The 17,087-nt window shown below is 34.4% G+C and overlaps 2 protein-coding genes across 2 annotated transcripts; one reads left to right on the top strand and one right to left on the bottom strand.

Annotated features, from left to right (window-relative positions):
• Positions 1 to 361: 361 nt before the first annotated feature.
• On the bottom strand, positions 362 to 3,383 carry LOC145642098 (profilin Sal k 4.0101-like). The gene is made up of 4 exons (XM_081693182.1): positions 3,048 to 3,383; positions 2,400 to 2,537; positions 905 to 1,047; positions 362 to 584 (listed from the first exon to the last, which is right to left on the bottom strand). Exons 1-3 carry the CDS (start codon positions 3,174 to 3,176, stop codon positions 913 to 915), a joined length of 402 nt encoding a protein of 133 aa, XP_081549308.1. The 5' UTR covers positions 3,177 to 3,383; the 3' UTR covers positions 362 to 584; positions 905 to 912.
• Positions 3,384 to 8,266: 4,883 nt separating this feature from the next.
• Positions 8,267 to 16,144, top strand: LOC145556389 (ATP-dependent 6-phosphofructokinase 6-like). Its single transcript, XM_081618037.1, has 13 exons — positions 8,267 to 8,439; positions 10,293 to 10,339; positions 10,478 to 10,517; positions 10,745 to 10,807; positions 10,894 to 11,031; positions 11,814 to 11,972; positions 12,083 to 12,136; positions 12,496 to 12,564; positions 12,704 to 12,833; positions 13,596 to 13,852; positions 14,532 to 14,577; positions 14,686 to 14,840; positions 15,133 to 16,144. The coding sequence occupies exons 1-13, from the start codon at positions 8,344 to 8,346 to the stop codon at positions 15,577 to 15,579; spliced, it is 1,701 nt and encodes a 566-aa protein (XP_081474163.1). The 5' UTR covers positions 8,267 to 8,343; the 3' UTR covers positions 15,580 to 16,144.
• Positions 16,145 to 17,087: the final 943 nt, after the last annotated feature.

Here is a 17,087-nt window from a genome sequence, read left to right as displayed (position 1 = left end):
ATTATTATTATTATTATTATTATTATTATTATTATTGTTGTTGTTGTAATAAGAGCTTAAAAGAATGAAATTTGGCTTTATATCATTAGCAATATCATTAGAGTTAAATTAAGGGCTGAACTGAACTGAGCTAAACTGAATTTCAACGGAAGAGAACACACCCTAAGTTGATGCTGCTTTGATTTTTTTTTTTTTTTTTTTTTTTTTTTTTTTTTTTTTTTTGAGGAATGATGCTGCTTTGATTAACTTTGCCTTTAACAATACTAAAAAAAATCACAAAAAAGTTGCCAGTTCATAACATTGATTTCTCACTCTGAACAAGAGTATGTACTTTCAAACTTTATAGTAAGCAAATGTGCTAAGAGTCATAAGAATCAATACATCATGATTCATGATAATGGCAAATAATTCATACAAGAAACACCAAAACCTTTCCTGTCATAAATCTTATGCCAGACAATCTAACATTTACCCCTTCTAAGGAGCGAAAAAGAAAAATAGAAAACAAAAGAAAATTAAAATGCCAATCCCGAGCAGCAATCCACACCAAGCTCCTTGTGTATGTCAAATATGTAAATATTAACCTTCAAAAGAAATTTAAAGTCTGTTAGAATTAGATGATAGCGAAACATTATTGATTGTCCACTATACATCAGTTTTTTTTAAAATATACTACGTAATATTTTTCCTATGAAAAACACAGCCCAGAAGACTGAGCTCCCTCCAAAGTAGAGGCAGGGAAGGATAACAAATGTTTTACTTTAATGAAACCTCCCCTGCTTCAGCAATTTCAGAAAAAGAGCTGACTGAACAGCCTGAAACATGATTTAATAAAGATGAGAGGTAATGAGCAAGAATCGGAGGTTCATAATCCAGAGAGGTGGGTATGAAGGAGAGAGCATACCAAAATATTTAGAGGCCCTGTTCAATGAGATAATCACCCAGCCTTTCAACAATTATGTTGCACTGACCAGGGGTAACAGGTTCATCATAGATACCGACGACCAAAGCCTGATCGGTCTTCTTAACACAAATGCCACCAGGGCCCTGAAGAATACACATTACACAATGACTTACAATAAGCAACCACGAAATAACATTATTCTTTTCCTGTAAAAAGTAGCTGAAGCATGAAGTCTTTTGACATTTATCTAAGGCCACAGAAATTCATGTGGTGCAACATTTGAAACTGAAGAAAAATCCAGCTTTTATTATGTACAACAGAGCACAAGACAGTATGATTCAAACAACAAAAAGGCACAAAACTTGATCAGGACAAAATTAATCATCAACATAAGCACAACCCACACACTAAGCCTTTCAATGAGACGGCACTTGTTGGGTAGAGCCGGTAGACACCCACATTTTGTTTTTCAATTGTTATTTCCAAAGGCAACATTGTTGAGACCTTACAAAGTATTCAGTCTGATACATTAGATTATCCAATCTACTATCTACCAACAAGAAGTTTCTAAAATTCAGTCCAATTAAGTTTAGATAAAGAAGGCAGGTTTAATCACATTGAATATGTAAAGCTAGTGAGTAGTGACTGCTCCCAACTCCATAGGCTAATTTTTAAGGATCATTTTCAGGTTGCATAGTTGCATAGAAACTTTTCTAATAATTTTCATTTTCAGATTTAACTGTTTTTGTTTCCTTATAAGCTAAGTACTATAGTAGCTGTGGTCGGTACTTTTAATAGTGGAGCGAACTTTCTGGATTTATTTCCTAGTTTAAAACAACATTGCTACAGAAAAGGGGCGAATAAAATCATACTTGTGTTTAATAATGGAGCATATCTAGCATCATATATTGATCATAGAATTATGTTGATAGCAAGGAATTGCACTACGTCATAAATTTAACTTTTGCGGTCTTGGTCTTCCTACAACTTTCTCTTGTTGGCAATTACTTTTCTTTAATTACCATACTTTAGATCAATGATAATCAATCCCCTATCATACCTCAATAAAGAAGAATGCACTCCGAGACAAGTATGATCACATGAAATTCATTAACAACCAGCAATTTAGAAACACAAGAACCATCAAATTCATCAAAACAATTTTATTTTGAAGCCTGCCCATATGTTCAACTATCAAAGCACAAATCCATAACAATAAGGTCATAGTAGTTCAAACATATTCCAGACAAAGATAAATGCTACTCCGTACTTCAGCTCACCGAATCTAATACTGTGACATCTTGATAGAGAAAACAGGACATCTAAACATTAATGATTCCTTATGTATCAGATTCTATTTCCAGGAACACATCTAGATCATATGAAAAGTGGCATGCAACGTACGAGCAAAGAAAACAAAACACACAGCAGATGAGCAAAACCAGAACTCAAACTCAGATCAAACCATCAAGAATCAATCTTTATCATTCTATACCTTCTTTCCACGAATAACAGCCCCAGGTTCACCTTGTATAACCATGTACTTAGCTCCACCAAGGTGCAACCCGGTCGGTGCAAGGGTACCGGGCTCCTCGAAATCCTTCACAACCGCAGCTATTTCATCTGGCTTAAACTGTAATTCCATGAAACACAAACCACATCAAAATTATAATCAAGTCCCATTATATCAGAGGACATAAACACATAAGAGAATAACAGTGAACCAGTTACATTTCCGTCGCTTTTAATAAAAATTTGCAACAACAAATTCCACAAAATATCATCTTTATGTATGTAATTACCATTCATTCAACAATCACATAACAATTCCTCCGCCCTACTTATAGGATCACACCCAAATAATTAAATCAAATCAACACAAAATCAAACCAACAACAATTCCTTGATCCAAGCAATTCAAATTCAACAAAAACCATAATCAAAACCTAAACCATGATTAAATCAAATGAACAAAACTGAAAACAAAATCAAAGCCAACCCATCACAATTCTCGTCAAAACAAAATGACCCAGAAAACCAAAACATCAGATCAATCAAAAACAATCAAACCCACATAAAATTAAACCCAAATTAAATCCAAAAAACCCACCAAAATCAACAAAGAAAAAGCATAAAATTCAACCTGAGGAAAGGTAGAACTCTGAGCCCAAACACTTCCATCAATACCCAGAATTGCAGCAGCAGTAAGATAATGCCCAGTCCCTTCAATCTCACACATCAAGTGATCATCAACGTAAGTTTGCCACGACATCTTTCTTCTTCTTTGATCAGAGAAATTTCAGGGGTTGTTTTGAAAATAGGAGAGAGAATGAGAATGAGAGAAAGATGGTGAGAAATGGGAGAGAAATAGAGGGAGATGAGATTCGAATTAAGGGACAAAAAAGTTGGCGTAAGAATGAAGCGGATGGTGGGAGTATGTCAGGGTGTAAGAAGAACATATGATTTGGGTCACAAACTCCCAAATTTTTGCCGTGAATATTGTTGGTTTTTCCATGTATTTGCCTATTTTTAGCTTTTACTTTGGTGGTGGATGTTGTTGCATCACTAATTAAAAGAAAAGGAATAAATAATGGAGTTGATTATGGGAATAATCGACGTTGTTGCTTTGACGGATCTTGATTTAGTCAATTGATATATGTTATTCCGATTTTGATTTTTGTAAGTGGTTTTCTTTTGATCGATTGATTATGCTTAATCAAAACCAACCACTTGTTCGTGTTTCAAAAAAAAAAAAAAAAACACTTGTTCGGTTTATTTAACGCATGAGTATATGTGTAAATATCAACTACGGAGTAGTTTAGTTGGTAATATATATAGCGGTTGTACTTAAAACTTGAGATCAACATAAGCACAACCCACACACTAGTGATTACATGCTTACCGACCTTATATATTTTACAAATTATTGCATGATATTATATGTAGTAGGCTAGTATTCAGTTTTTGTTGTAAGTTTAACTTATCTTCACTAATCATAATTAATGTGTTGACATAATTTACTGTAATATATTTATGTGTTTTAAGGCATGTTCTAATATACTGAATTGAATTGAACTGATTGGAGTTGAACTGTACTGAACTGAAATGAATTATTTATGAGAGAAGGAAATTAAGAACTGAAATGAAATTAAGCTGAAAAGAACATGCCCTTAGTCAAATCTAAATAATAAAATGAAATTTTTAAAGCTTTTAGTGAAACAATGGTCCTAGCAAATAATTCATAGAATGTTTAGTTAAAAGAATTGTAATTAGCTAATTTGATAAATTTTAAATTTCCCTCTCTTGTGATGGATTCGAAAATATGATAGCAAATCACCCTTTATGTACTAGTGCGGTGGAAAAAGATAAGTATTGCTCTAAAAATGTCTCAAATATTAAGGTTTAGATATGTTAGGATTGGACAATAACGGTAACTTTGTAAATTTTCAAATCTCGGGAAAATTTGTTACCTCTTATGTCGGTGAAGTAAAAAATTATAACAATAAAAAGTTGAAGCTACAAATATTATGGTAAACAAGAAACAAAGACTCCTTGCTTCAAACATTGAAAAGTAGGTCCATTCAATGAAATTGAAGTCATGAATCATAAGAATATAAAATGGTTGCCTTTATCAACTTTTATTTGACTACTGCATAATATATTAATACAGAACGTTAATATGATATATATACAAATCTATATTTACATTTATTCTTTGTTTTACCCTTTATATTAAATTGTTCAAAATATAATATGTATGCACTATGCATGAGTTAAAATAATTTGTGTCGTTGCGTTACTTGTTTTTTCAATCAATCATAAGGAAATTATCAAATTATTTTTCTAAAAGTTTGAATGAACATTAAAAGTTACTTGTTTTTTCAATCAATCATAAGGAAATTATCAAATTATTTTTCTAAAAGTTTGAATGAACATTAAAATAAATGCATTCATATTAATTATTAAACTCATGATCATTTATCTATTGTTATTTATTTATATATGACGATAAACATACATCAATACATCATATATATGGTGGTACATACTGGCAGAATGGGCCAATTTGGTTACATTTCATTTGATTAAAATTTATCAGCCTAGGACATTTTTTTTTTTTTTGGTGAAGCCGAGGGGCAAGCCCCAAAAAAAAAGGAAAAAACCTTAGCACAAACTAGAAAGAAAGAAAGGCAGAAATAAAAACTACAACTACTAAAAACAAAGCATAACACTACTCCTTATTGCCTCGAACCATCCTTGGAATAGCCACACCACGAAGCTCCTCCAATAAAATAGTCCGAAGATCCACCGGGATCGCCTCAAATAAAACCAATTTCTGCTCCGAGAGAACACCAAAATTAGCCAACCAATCTGCAGCTCGATTGGCTTATCTGAAACAGTGTTCGATCGTGATTTCCCAGCCATTCCTTCGAATCAGGGATTTACACTTTCGAATAAGATGCACAAAGGGAGAGTTGGGGGGAGTAGTTTCCACCAACATACGCATTACCACTTGGGAGTCAACCTTCAATTTAATTTTTCTATGCCCACCGTTCCATGCTATGGCTAGCCCTCTTAGAACAGCTAAAAGTTCCGCTCTTGTACAAGTACACGACCCACAGTTCATTGCAAAGGCTTCAAAAATTTCACCACTAGCCCCACGGATAATTCCTCCTGCTCCAGCTGGGCCAGGATTGCCCTTGGCAGCACCATCTGTGTGTAAACACACCCATCCACACGGAGGAGCCTCCCATCGAATAAGAACTTCAGCTTTCTGTCTTTTACTTGGTCGTCGATGCAGTTCTTTTGCATATGCCCTTCTAATTTCCCCTACTCTTGTCAAAACAAATGCAGCTTGATCTATAGGGATTTCACACTCACGCACGAAGCTCCGTTCGTTTCTCCACCTCCAAAGCCACCAACACGTTACAGCAAAAATTAAAGGCCAATCCTCACAGTTACGGTTTCGCTTCTCATCAAGATTATACAACATCCAATCCTGCAAATTAAAATGTTGCTGCCCCTCAAACTTACCTCCTAGCATATTCCACACCATACGAGCTGCTGGACAGAATCTAATGATATGCTCAATATTTTCTTCAACGTATCCACACATCAAGCATCTAGGGTCTTGCGTAAGTTGCCTCAAAAATCTTGTGGCATTCGTCATTAGTTTCTCCTGGAAAGCCAACCAAAAAAAGAAGCGAATTCTTTGAGGAGCTTCTAATCTCCAAATCTGTTTCCACTGCTTTTGATTTTCTTCAATTCCATCTTCTCCACGAATAATATGTATAGCAGACTTCATTGTGAATCCTCCATTCGGACCTCCATTCCAGTGTATACTATCTATAACATCCTCATCTTCAACAAGTTCATATGCTTGAATTTGCTCCAGAATATTCCTAGGCAAATACTCAGCAAATTCTTCGAACTTCCAGCCCCTATTGACCTCCTACATATCTTGTACTTTGTAGTGCAATTGATGGTCAGGAATTTCCACCACAGCCTGTTCTTTAAGAGGTGCCGAACCAACCCAAGAATGTTGCCAGAAAAGAGTTGCTTTCCCATTTCCAATCGCAACACCTATGCCTTTTTTCAGAACATCGACATTTTCTACTATTCCCTTCCACACATTCGAGGAGTCGGATTTGTGTTTAAACATATCGATATCACATCTCCCCTCACAGTATTTGTGTCTTAAAATTATCGACCACAAAGCATCAGGTTCAGTGAGCATCCTCCACCCTATTTTCGATAGAAAAGCTGCATTTGATTGCCTCATCGAACGCAAGCCTAGACCTCCTTCATTCTTGGGTCGAGTCACCTTATTCCAAGAGACTAGGTGGGTTTTTCTTTTTTCCTCAGTGCTACCCCAGATAAACCTTCGAGTTTTCTTATCCAATTCATCAGCCTAGGACATGCATGGCACAATCCTCCATTTAAACCAACATCTCTTTAAATAAAAGAGAAACCTTGGCAATTAAGGGCCTGTTCTCATTGACTGAACTTAGATGAACTGAACTGAACTGAGCTGAACTAAACTGAACTGAATTGAACTGAACTGAAATGAATATTTTATAAGAGAAGGAAATTAGGAGCTGAACTGAACTGAACCGAGCTGAACTGAACCGAACTGAACTGAGCTGAACTGAACTGAACTGAATTTCAACGTAAGAGAACAGGCCCTAAGTGTGTCATCTTATTGCAATATTGTTGTCCCAAAAAAATGTTACTCCGTAATTAGTTTTAAATTCCCCCATGATTTTGTTGCATGGATTGGCCATAGGTATGATCATGCAAAGATAGTTTTTCACCTTCTTTTGTTTATATATATATATATATTTTTTCACAAGGTACAATGTTTGAACCTTGATAGAGCTTTACCTAAAATAAGGGTCTATTCACATTTACTGAACTGAACTGACTTGGAGCTCAACTGAATTGAACTGAACTGAATAGAGGTGAAATGAATATTTTATGAGAGAAGGAAATTTGGAGTTAAGCTGAACTGAACAGATTGGAGCTGAACTGAACTAAACTGATTGGAGCTGAACTGAATTGAAATTAAGCTGAAGTGAATAGACCATAAATTAGGTTGATCTTAAATCTTTGATCATTCTTTGACAAAAAAAGGTCTATCTGTTTAATCACTCGATCTTCTAGTTTTAAATTTAATTATCTGAATGTGCCATAACTTATAGTAACTAATCTATTTTATCTAACAACTTTACAAAAGTCAATGGGGTTGGGCGTCCTCGCTAGCCCTACCTAAGCAAGATATTGAAACATAAAAGAAATCTTTCAGTCTTGTGAAGTAGACACTCGTGGTTTTTCACTACAACACCACAATAGTATGTACGTAGTATATTTCCTTTTAATTTTTTTAACATTTTGTTTTTCATATGAGCAACGCTGTTACGAAATTTGATTTTAATCTCGAATTCTCGAGTACAATCCTCAATCCTTTAACCAACTAAAATAATTTACATCTACAAAATTGTAATATTTCATATAGTTAAATTAAGCATGACAAATAGCTCAATTATTCGAGTATTAGTCATCATCGTACGAACTACAAAGTACAATATAACTTTACCAAAATTGATACAGTGGCTTGTTTGACATTGTTTTTGATTTTCAGTTTTTTTAATGATTTAAATAAGTTTGATTAATTTTTAATTCATTATATGAGATATCTCATATATAAAATCTGAAAACCGATGCCAAACAAACCCGTAATTATAAATTGTAAATTTTACCATAATGGTAAAGAAAAATTCAACGGCAGTGCCAAGTTGCCAACTGGTTTTCTTGTGGAAGGAGTACTCCCCCACATACAAAAATTCAGTAAGAGGCGCCCAAATTCTAAAGCGTTCTAAAAACGTCGTTTCCTGTTTTTTTTACACAACTTTCCGTCGAAAAATTTTAGGAAAGAGAAAATGGAGAATGAGGTCCACATGAAGGTCGTCAATGGCGAAAATGGATACGTCCTTGAAGATGTTCCTCATTTATCAGATTACATTCCCAATCTTCCTGTACGTTTTCCTTTTTTTTTTTTTTTTTTTTTTTTTGAATTTTAAATTTTGTAATTTGAATCTATTTTGTGTAATATTATGGTTGATCATTGTGAATAATTTGATGTGTTACGATTGATTGTGTTTGATTTTGGGTTGATTTAGTCAAAATTACGGGATTTATAGTTGGCATTGTGTGTAATCATGAAGATATCGTTGAAATTTGTTATTACTCATCATTCCTAACATTTGTTGAACTAATTCTCATGCAATTTAGAAACTGAATTTTGGTGCTGTTTTTGAGAATTTGAATGAAATTTTGTTATTATGGCTGATATATCATGAATTTCGGTGGATTTATTTTTTGAGGATTTGACTATTGTAATGGCTAATTATATCATGGATATTTGAGTATTTTATAGGAAATTCACTGAAATGTTACGGAGTATTATATTGGATAATTATATCATGGACTTTGGTTAATATTATGTACAATTTAATTGATCGAGGCATGTATGGTAAGACATAAATTATCACAGGGAACGTCAATGATTATGTAACCATAATCGAAATTATAGTGGATAGTATCATAATTAGGAGGTTTTTTTTGGTCACATTATAGAGAATTCATGATATGAGACATTTGATCACGAGAAAGTATAAGTGCATAATGGTTATTGGATTATTGTACCATCTAACATTCCGAATTGCTCCCTATATTTTTAGAGTGAATTTGTTAATGATCTTAAAAGCACCCTTTAAATGATCAATGTGTCCCTTACAATTACACTTCCTTTTCCTATGCATCTAATTAGCATCTATCTTCTGTTTTGTCGACTGTAGGATTAAAGGCGTGCTCCAATGCTGGTATGGGTTTTTAGTGTTGCTAGTTTAAAGGTTGCAATGTTTGTGAGGGGGCTCACAAGAGATTGCTTTTGTTATGCATCTTAGCATCTATCTTCAGTTTTGTTGACTTTAGGATTAAAAGTGTGCTCCAATGCTGGTACGGGTTTATAATGTTGCTAGTTTAAAGGTTGCAACGTTTGTGAAGGGGCTCATAAGAGGTTGATTTTGTTATGCATCTTAGCATCTATCTTCTGTTTTGTTGACTGTAGGATTAAAAGTGTGCTCCAATGCTGATACGGGTTCATAATGTTGCTAGTTTAGAGGTTGCAATGTCTGTGAGGGGGCTCACAAGAGATTGCTACTTTGTGCACTATAAAGTTTCCACTATGTAAAGTCTCACAATGTAGCGGAATATTTGTAAGTAGTTATGTGTATTGTGCTATCCTCCTTACAAGGGGATGGTGCTTTACTTAACAGAGTTATTCTATAGCATACCTATATAACATAGAAGCCGTTGGTATGTCAAGTCTTGAGGAAAATACATCTGTCTCCCTTGACAATAGTTTCTTTTTCCTTCGAGGAAAATTGGTGCTAGATTGATTGTATTATTGTTTGAATAAGCTAATGCTTGAACAACTATAGCACAGCCCTGATTCCCCTGAACATTGAGCTCTTTTCAAAGTATAATGGTTAGAGTGAGAATTATAATTATTGAATGTGGTGTTTTCAATTTTTAATCACAAGGAGCCATATGTTCAACCATTGTGCATAATTTGGACTGTGAAGAGAACTTCAAAATTTATATTTCTGTGTCATGTATAGAAATCAGAATCATATATGAAACATAACCAAAATGAGAATAAAAAATATAGTTTTGTTGCGGTTAATCTACAGCACAATGAGACACTTAATTGTTAATGCTATAGATTTGTGTGCCTATGACTTTAATCTGTCTTTATGTTATTGTTTTAATTTGTACTTATAGTCAGATTTTCTTGTTTTACTTACATGTTTTACCTTGTTTGCAGACCTACCCCAATCCTTTACAAGATAATCCTGCCTATTCAGTTGTTAGGTAAGCCAGTTCCTTGCTGATGGCTCCTTTACAAATGAAATTTCTTACCAAGCTTGGGTTACAAGCTATTGATCTATCTCTCTTTGTCTCTCTCTCTCTCTCTCTCTCTCTTTTTTTTTTTTTTTTTTTTTTTTTCAGGCAATATTTTGTTCATGAGGATGATACGGTGATACAGAAGGTATTTCCCGTATATATATTTGTCACAATGTCACATAGCCATAGTAGTTTACATATGAACATTTCCACTGCAGAGGATGTTCTGATATTTTCCAGACAGCGTGCAAGTGATTTGTACAATATGTTAGGATGAGGTCTTGAAAGTTAATACGGAGTGTTGGTTTTTGTTTAAAAAAAAAAGAAGAAGAGCTACTAGCTTTATTTTTATTTTTATTTTTCCTTCTCTAGGTAGTAGTTCACAAGGATTCGCAAAGGGGTATACATTTCAGGCGTGCAGGTCCAAGGCAGAAGGTACATTCTCTGATGCCTGTTATGTAGATGATGTGGGAGTAATTTTCTGGATGTCATAAAAAAATCAAAACCTTTTCATAGCCCAGGTGTACTTTAATTCTGGTGAAGTGCATGCGTGCATTGTGACATGCGGAGGTCTTTGCCCTGGACTTAACACTGTCATCAGAGAAATTGTCTGCGGCCTCTACCACATGTATGGTGTCAGCAAAGTTATTGGAATTAATGTAAGTATGATAAGTCTTTTGTAAGTTACGGTGATTTTCCAATCTTCATGTCATCATAGCATGATTATCAGTTGGTTTGATTCTTCTGTATTTTATGGTATCATGTTTATAGCCCTAACCAGGTAAAGGAGCAAAGAAGGAAACAAAACTAGATATGATTGAACATTTGTGGCTGTATGGTGCTGAAAAAATCATAGATAATATGAATTTTGCTTCAAGAGCTAAGATCCTTTGTAACTGGCTTGCTGCATCATTTTTTTAATTGAGTTTATGTCCAACAATTTGGATTTACTACATATGGTTTTTTTTTTATCCTTTGATACGCGATGTTTTTATGCTTGCAATATAAATTAGATGCCTGAACCTGGTGTGGCAGTTTTGTGGTTTTGATATGAGTCTTTTCTTTGGAAAATAAAGGGTGTGAAACTCTTTATCTATATTAAATGCTTTAATCATTCGGTGTCTTAAATCTGCGGTAAGTTTGTAAGCGTACTTTGCTAATAAGGAGATTATTTTTTCATTCATTTTTGTGTTTTTCTTCTTTCATGAATGCTGAATTTTGTGTTGTTGTTAATATGGGGTTCCTTTTTTAAAGTATTAAGTGTTATTGAACAATTAGAATCAACTTATGGAATACTTATTCTGACACTCTCTAAAAATTCTTTTAATCATGGTCATTATGCATGCAGTGTGTTGAAACTTTGTGTTTTTTGTGCTCATGAATGATGTACTTGTATCTGTTACTGATCTTATCATCTGACAAAGTGAAATATATTCTTTAGGGAGGATATAAGGGTTTTTATGCTAAAAATACTATTCCTTTCGACCCTAAGTTTGTCAATGACATCCATAAGCGCGGTGGTACAGTGATTGGAACTTCTCGAGGTGGTCATGATACCAAAAAAATAGTTGATAGCATTCAAGACCGTGGAATAAACCAGGTATTAAGTGATAATATGCTTTTCTTGTAAGCTTAATTGCATTTACTAGGTCGGAGGTCCTTTGTGATACATTTTGTGGTGCTAAGCTAACGTGTCTTTGAACTATTCAGGTTTACATAATTGGAGGTGATGGGACACAGAAAGGAGCAGCTGTGATCTATGAGGTACCATTTATTAGTGACAAAGGCTTATTTGTTAAGTATGTCAATTATTAAATGGTGGCATCTTTAGATAGCAAACTGGAATTCTGTTATTTACTTATTTTATCTTCTTTATAATAACAAAAGTTTAAACATTTGATAAATGATCTCCGATGTTCTAGTCACCCATATGTAATGCCAATAGGATGATAAAAATTGTCTGGCATGATATATATTTTCTTTAAAATAGTTTAAGATATAACTAAATGGTCATGGTATGATAGCCTTGTTGATTCTGTTCAGATTTTGACTAATGTGTATTAAAGATGCTTATTGATGTATGCCCGAAATATTATTGCTTTCTGATATATGTAATTATGCAGGAAATTAGACGACGAGGCCTGAAAGTTGCAGTTGCTGGAATCCCTAAAACGATTGATAATGACATTCCGGTACTTAGCAGCATTTTGAACTCATTCTATTGTTTTCTAGCTGGTATATGTGTCTTATTTTTAGATGTTGGTTTTATTGAATAATTGAATATGATTGCTTTGGCTTATGCCTTATGGAGTTATGGTTTGTCCTTTCCAGGTTATTGATAGGTCTTTTGGCTTTGATACTGCTGTAGAGGAAGCTCAACGTGCAATAAATGCTGCCCATGTAGAAGCTGAAAGCATGGAGAATGGTATTGGTCTGGTGAAATTGATGGGCCGCTACAGTGGTTAGTTATCTCTTTTTTATTGAAATTATTTGACTTATAATGGAAAATTTTGTGTGCTTGAAATACTGAAAAGTTGGTATTTGCAAGTCTCTTTTCCTGGTATGGTGGTACCTCTCGATCTGTTAGTGTCTTTAAGCTTTAGCAATCATCTTGGTATAAGATTTGCTACTAGGATCATTTATCTGCTGTTATATATCATACTACGTTTTTTTGCTCACTTGTGCCTTATTTAATCACCTAAGCAAGATTGTTCTGATTAAGAATCTTGTATTTCAAGCTGATCATTAAAGGAGGTTCTCCAAATTATGTAGGCATTTTCTTTCTCCAAGGTTCTTTGAGTAAGTCAATCCAGAGTAAAGTAAACTAGTAAAGTAAACTCTGTGTATAGAATGTTCAACATGACCACTGCCTACTAGACATAATACTAGTGAAACACATGTTTATTTTCAGGCTCTTGTACTTTTACAATGAGGCATTATAATTAATAATCTATAATGTTGATCCTGTTCATTAATCAGTCTTCTTTCTTGCATCCTTTTTTGAGGTTTAAGAGGATGATGCTTTTTGAAATCATTCATGCTCATTTGTCTAGTTTAAATATTTCTTGTATTAGGACTTAGGAGCATGCTCAAATAATTCCTGTGTCATTCAGCAGTTGTTGGAAACATTTATATATAATCAGAATCGATCATTGACAGTGGCTTAACTCTGTTTCTTTCCCTCTCTCTTACTTCTCTTCACGGAGTTGTTTTCTAATCGCAGGTTTTATTGCAATGTTTGCAACTCTAGCTAGTCGAGATGTTGATTGTTGCTTGATTCCCGAGTCACCTTTTTATCTTGAAGGCAAGGGTGGGCTTTTTGAATACATTGAGAAAAGACTCAAAGAAAATGGGCATATAGTCATCGTAATTGCTGAAGGAGCTGGGCAGGAGCTCTTATCACAAAATTGGAATGAGAAAGATGCTTCAGGGAACAAGTTGCTGAAAGATGTTGGCCTGTGGATGTCACATAAAATTAAGGTTTGTATCTTCATGTTATTCACACTATTGGAACATGTGTGCTAAAAATGGTTACATTTTTTGGCTAATTTGACATGATTAGGTAGCGTATTGCGATCTTATACTTATCTCACTTATTGAAACGAGTATGTATTAGGTAGGTAGCCCTAGATATTCACATGGAACATGCCACATGTCATGCAATGTTTTTGATGAATTTCAATCATGTTTCTTTGAATTTTACAAAGCCATTCTATAATTGTTGTGTTTTCAGCTTTGGTGCTTGCATCACATTATGATTTCTCTTCTTAACTTAAACACTCGAGGGACTAGTTCTTTGTTAATTTGCTAAGTTGTGAATCGCTAGAACTTCTTTTTGATACCTGATTTTATTTTGCTAGATTTAACTTTGTTGAATGCTACTTAGTGAAATGATGAAAACTCTTTAAAATCTGTTTATGACTTTATTGCCATGTTTTAACATTATCAAACCTTGTGTGATACTAATCTTGCATAAATGGATCAGTGTAACAGATGAGACTGTGAGAGTACTTTAATTGTTTTCAAATTGTACTAGTTATATCAATTTCAGTTATGCCTATAATGCATGTGTATTGAGAACTAGTGAACTAACTTCTATTATGATGAAAGGATTATGCTAATCTTCTAGATTCTTAATGTTTCCTGTTTATGACTGTAGGAACATTTTACGCGAAATAAAATGGTTCTAAATCTAAAATATATAGGTCAGTCATCTGGTTTTTGTATACTTCATTATTTAGGGTATAGTCCATTCTAAAACAGATTAAAAAAGAACCACAGAAAGGAAAATGACTCGAGCTAGTTGTTTGCAGATCCTACCTACATGATCCGTGCTGTTCCCAGTAACGCATCTGATAATGTATATTGCACACATCTTGCTCAAAGTGCTGTACATGGAGCTATGGCAGGATTTACAGGATTCACAGTTGGGCTTGTTAATGGAAGGCAAACGTATATTCCTTTCAATGTGAGTTCTGTATTTAGTATATGACCAGTGTTTCTCCAAATTCAGAAACTTGGATTTAAAAGAAAACTTTTGCGCATACTAAGCGGCTCTAATTTTCTTTATTTTCCTTAAATGAGGCCAAATTTCAATTTTTTCAGTGCATCTCAACCTTGGCCTCATTTAAGTAAAGATGGTTGCATAGCTAACTTGGTTACCCCGAGTGGCTAGCTCTTTTCCACCATAAAAAAAATCCGTGTAGAATTTTAGCTATAGTTTCTCTAGGATGACATATTCTGCCTTGAATTGTATGCAGCGCATCACTGAGCAACAGAATCAGGTTGTTATAACCGATAGGATGTGGGCTAGGCTTCTTTCATCAACCAATCAACCAAGCTTCTTGGGGGCCATAGAAGTTGCCAACGCCAAGGAAAATGAGAAAGCTGCTCAGTCATCGGAGGGAGAGAACAGTAAAAACAATTCTGCGGAAGAGGACAGTGTTGCTAAGTCATCTGAGGGAGAGAGCTGTAAAAACGATTCTGCAGAAGAGAGTGCTGCTCAGTCATCTACGGTAAAGAACTGTAGAAACAATTCTGCAGTAGAGAAGAGTGTTGCTCAGCCATCAAAGGGCGAGAACTGTAAAGGCAATGCTGTGGAAGAGGAGAGTGTTGCTCAGCCATCGAAGGGAGAGAACTGCAAAGGCAATGCTGTGGAAGAGAAGAGTGTTGCTCAGCCATCGAAGAAAGAGAACTGTAAAAACTAAAAACAATTCTGCATACATTCTTCATGCATGACACAATAACAGAATCCTGTACTTCAGCTTGTGTCAAATCCTAATTCTTTGAGTCACTTAGATTAAATAAGTCTTTTTTTTCTTCTTTTCCCATTTGGTAGGTAAGAAATCTAAGAAGAGGCTAGGAATGAAATCCAAGACAATGTGCTTTTGTCTTCCTGCTCGGTGATTTTACGGTCTCAATGGGATTTTTGCTAAAGGTTGAGCCCAGCTTCTCCTACCAATGCCATTATCTTCGAAATCAGTGAACTTGTATACATCTTTTGATTTCAGTACAACAATTGTTCCAAACAAAACTTAGTGTCTTGAAAAGGGTGTGGGAGTTGGAAAGGCTGTAGGATCGGAGTATTGATGAATAATGATTTATTATACGAAGTATATGTTAATGTCGATTTTTGTCTTGTGAATGAGGAGAATTTGTATAAATTTCAAAGTGAATAAAACAGATGGAACCTACAATTTGCTCTCTAGTCATAAATCTATGTATATATTGTTATTGTTTGATACAATGTAATTATGAGACCCAACTGTCAATATTTACAATCTTGTCTACTTAGCAATCAAGTTATGAAAGTTGCTGAACTTAAATGATGATATAGCGGTTTAAGTTTTCTGACCATGAAAACATTGAACTTTTTTGTAGCGCGTAATATTGTACATGGTCTATTATATGCAGGTTCTAAGGCATTGAGAAAATGGTGATGGATTAAGAGTCTGTTCTCATACGTTTATTTTCAGTTCAGCTAAGCTCAGTTCAGGTCAGTTCAGCTCAGCTCAGTTCAGTTCAGTTCAGTTCAGCTCCTAATTTCCTTCTCTTATAAAATATTCAGTTCAGTTCAGTTCAGTTCAACTAATTTCAGTCTATTAGAACAGGCCCTAATTTAAACAACAGGGTTATGTGCTATACCACACCTATCATGGTTTTGAAAAGGAATGCAACTTGAAGAAGAAAGACACCCTTTTATAACTATTATGGTGCATTACCAATTCTTCTAAGAGATTCAATAGTTCAATTCATATATATTGCATATTTGCATGACCTTCATGCACGCTATTATGACTAATATGGCACATGTATGACACATGCTTTGTATCTATAACTATTACTCCCTCCGTCCCCTTTTGATAGTCCCTTATGGGAATTTTTCACGGAAATTAATAAACACAAATAAGAATAGTAAAAGTACATTGAAAAAGTAAATTAACATTGGGTATGCAAAAAAGTAGAGAGAGAAAGTAATAAAAATATATGGGAAAACAAAATTTACATGGGAAAGTTAAATTTGCACAAATATTGTTGCAAATTGGAGGGAATTTTGGTAAAAAATAAATATTAATGGTTGTTGAAAAAAGCAAATGGGGTGAACATTTTGGGACTAAAATTTGCCCATAAGGGACTATCAAAAGGGGACGGAGGGAGTATATACTAAAGTCAAAAACAGGAATAACACCTGTTATCTCTTGGTTAAAAATTTTCC

The sequence above is a fragment of the Chenopodium album genome, chromosome 8 (genome assembly GCF_948465745.1).
Source record: "Chenopodium album chromosome 8, dcCheAlbu1.1, whole genome shotgun sequence".
Classification (NCBI taxonomy): domain Eukaryota; kingdom Viridiplantae; phylum Streptophyta; class Magnoliopsida; order Caryophyllales; family Amaranthaceae; genus Chenopodium; species Chenopodium album.
Note: the sequence above shows the minus strand (reverse complement) of the source record. Positions and strands in the feature narration are given on the sequence as shown.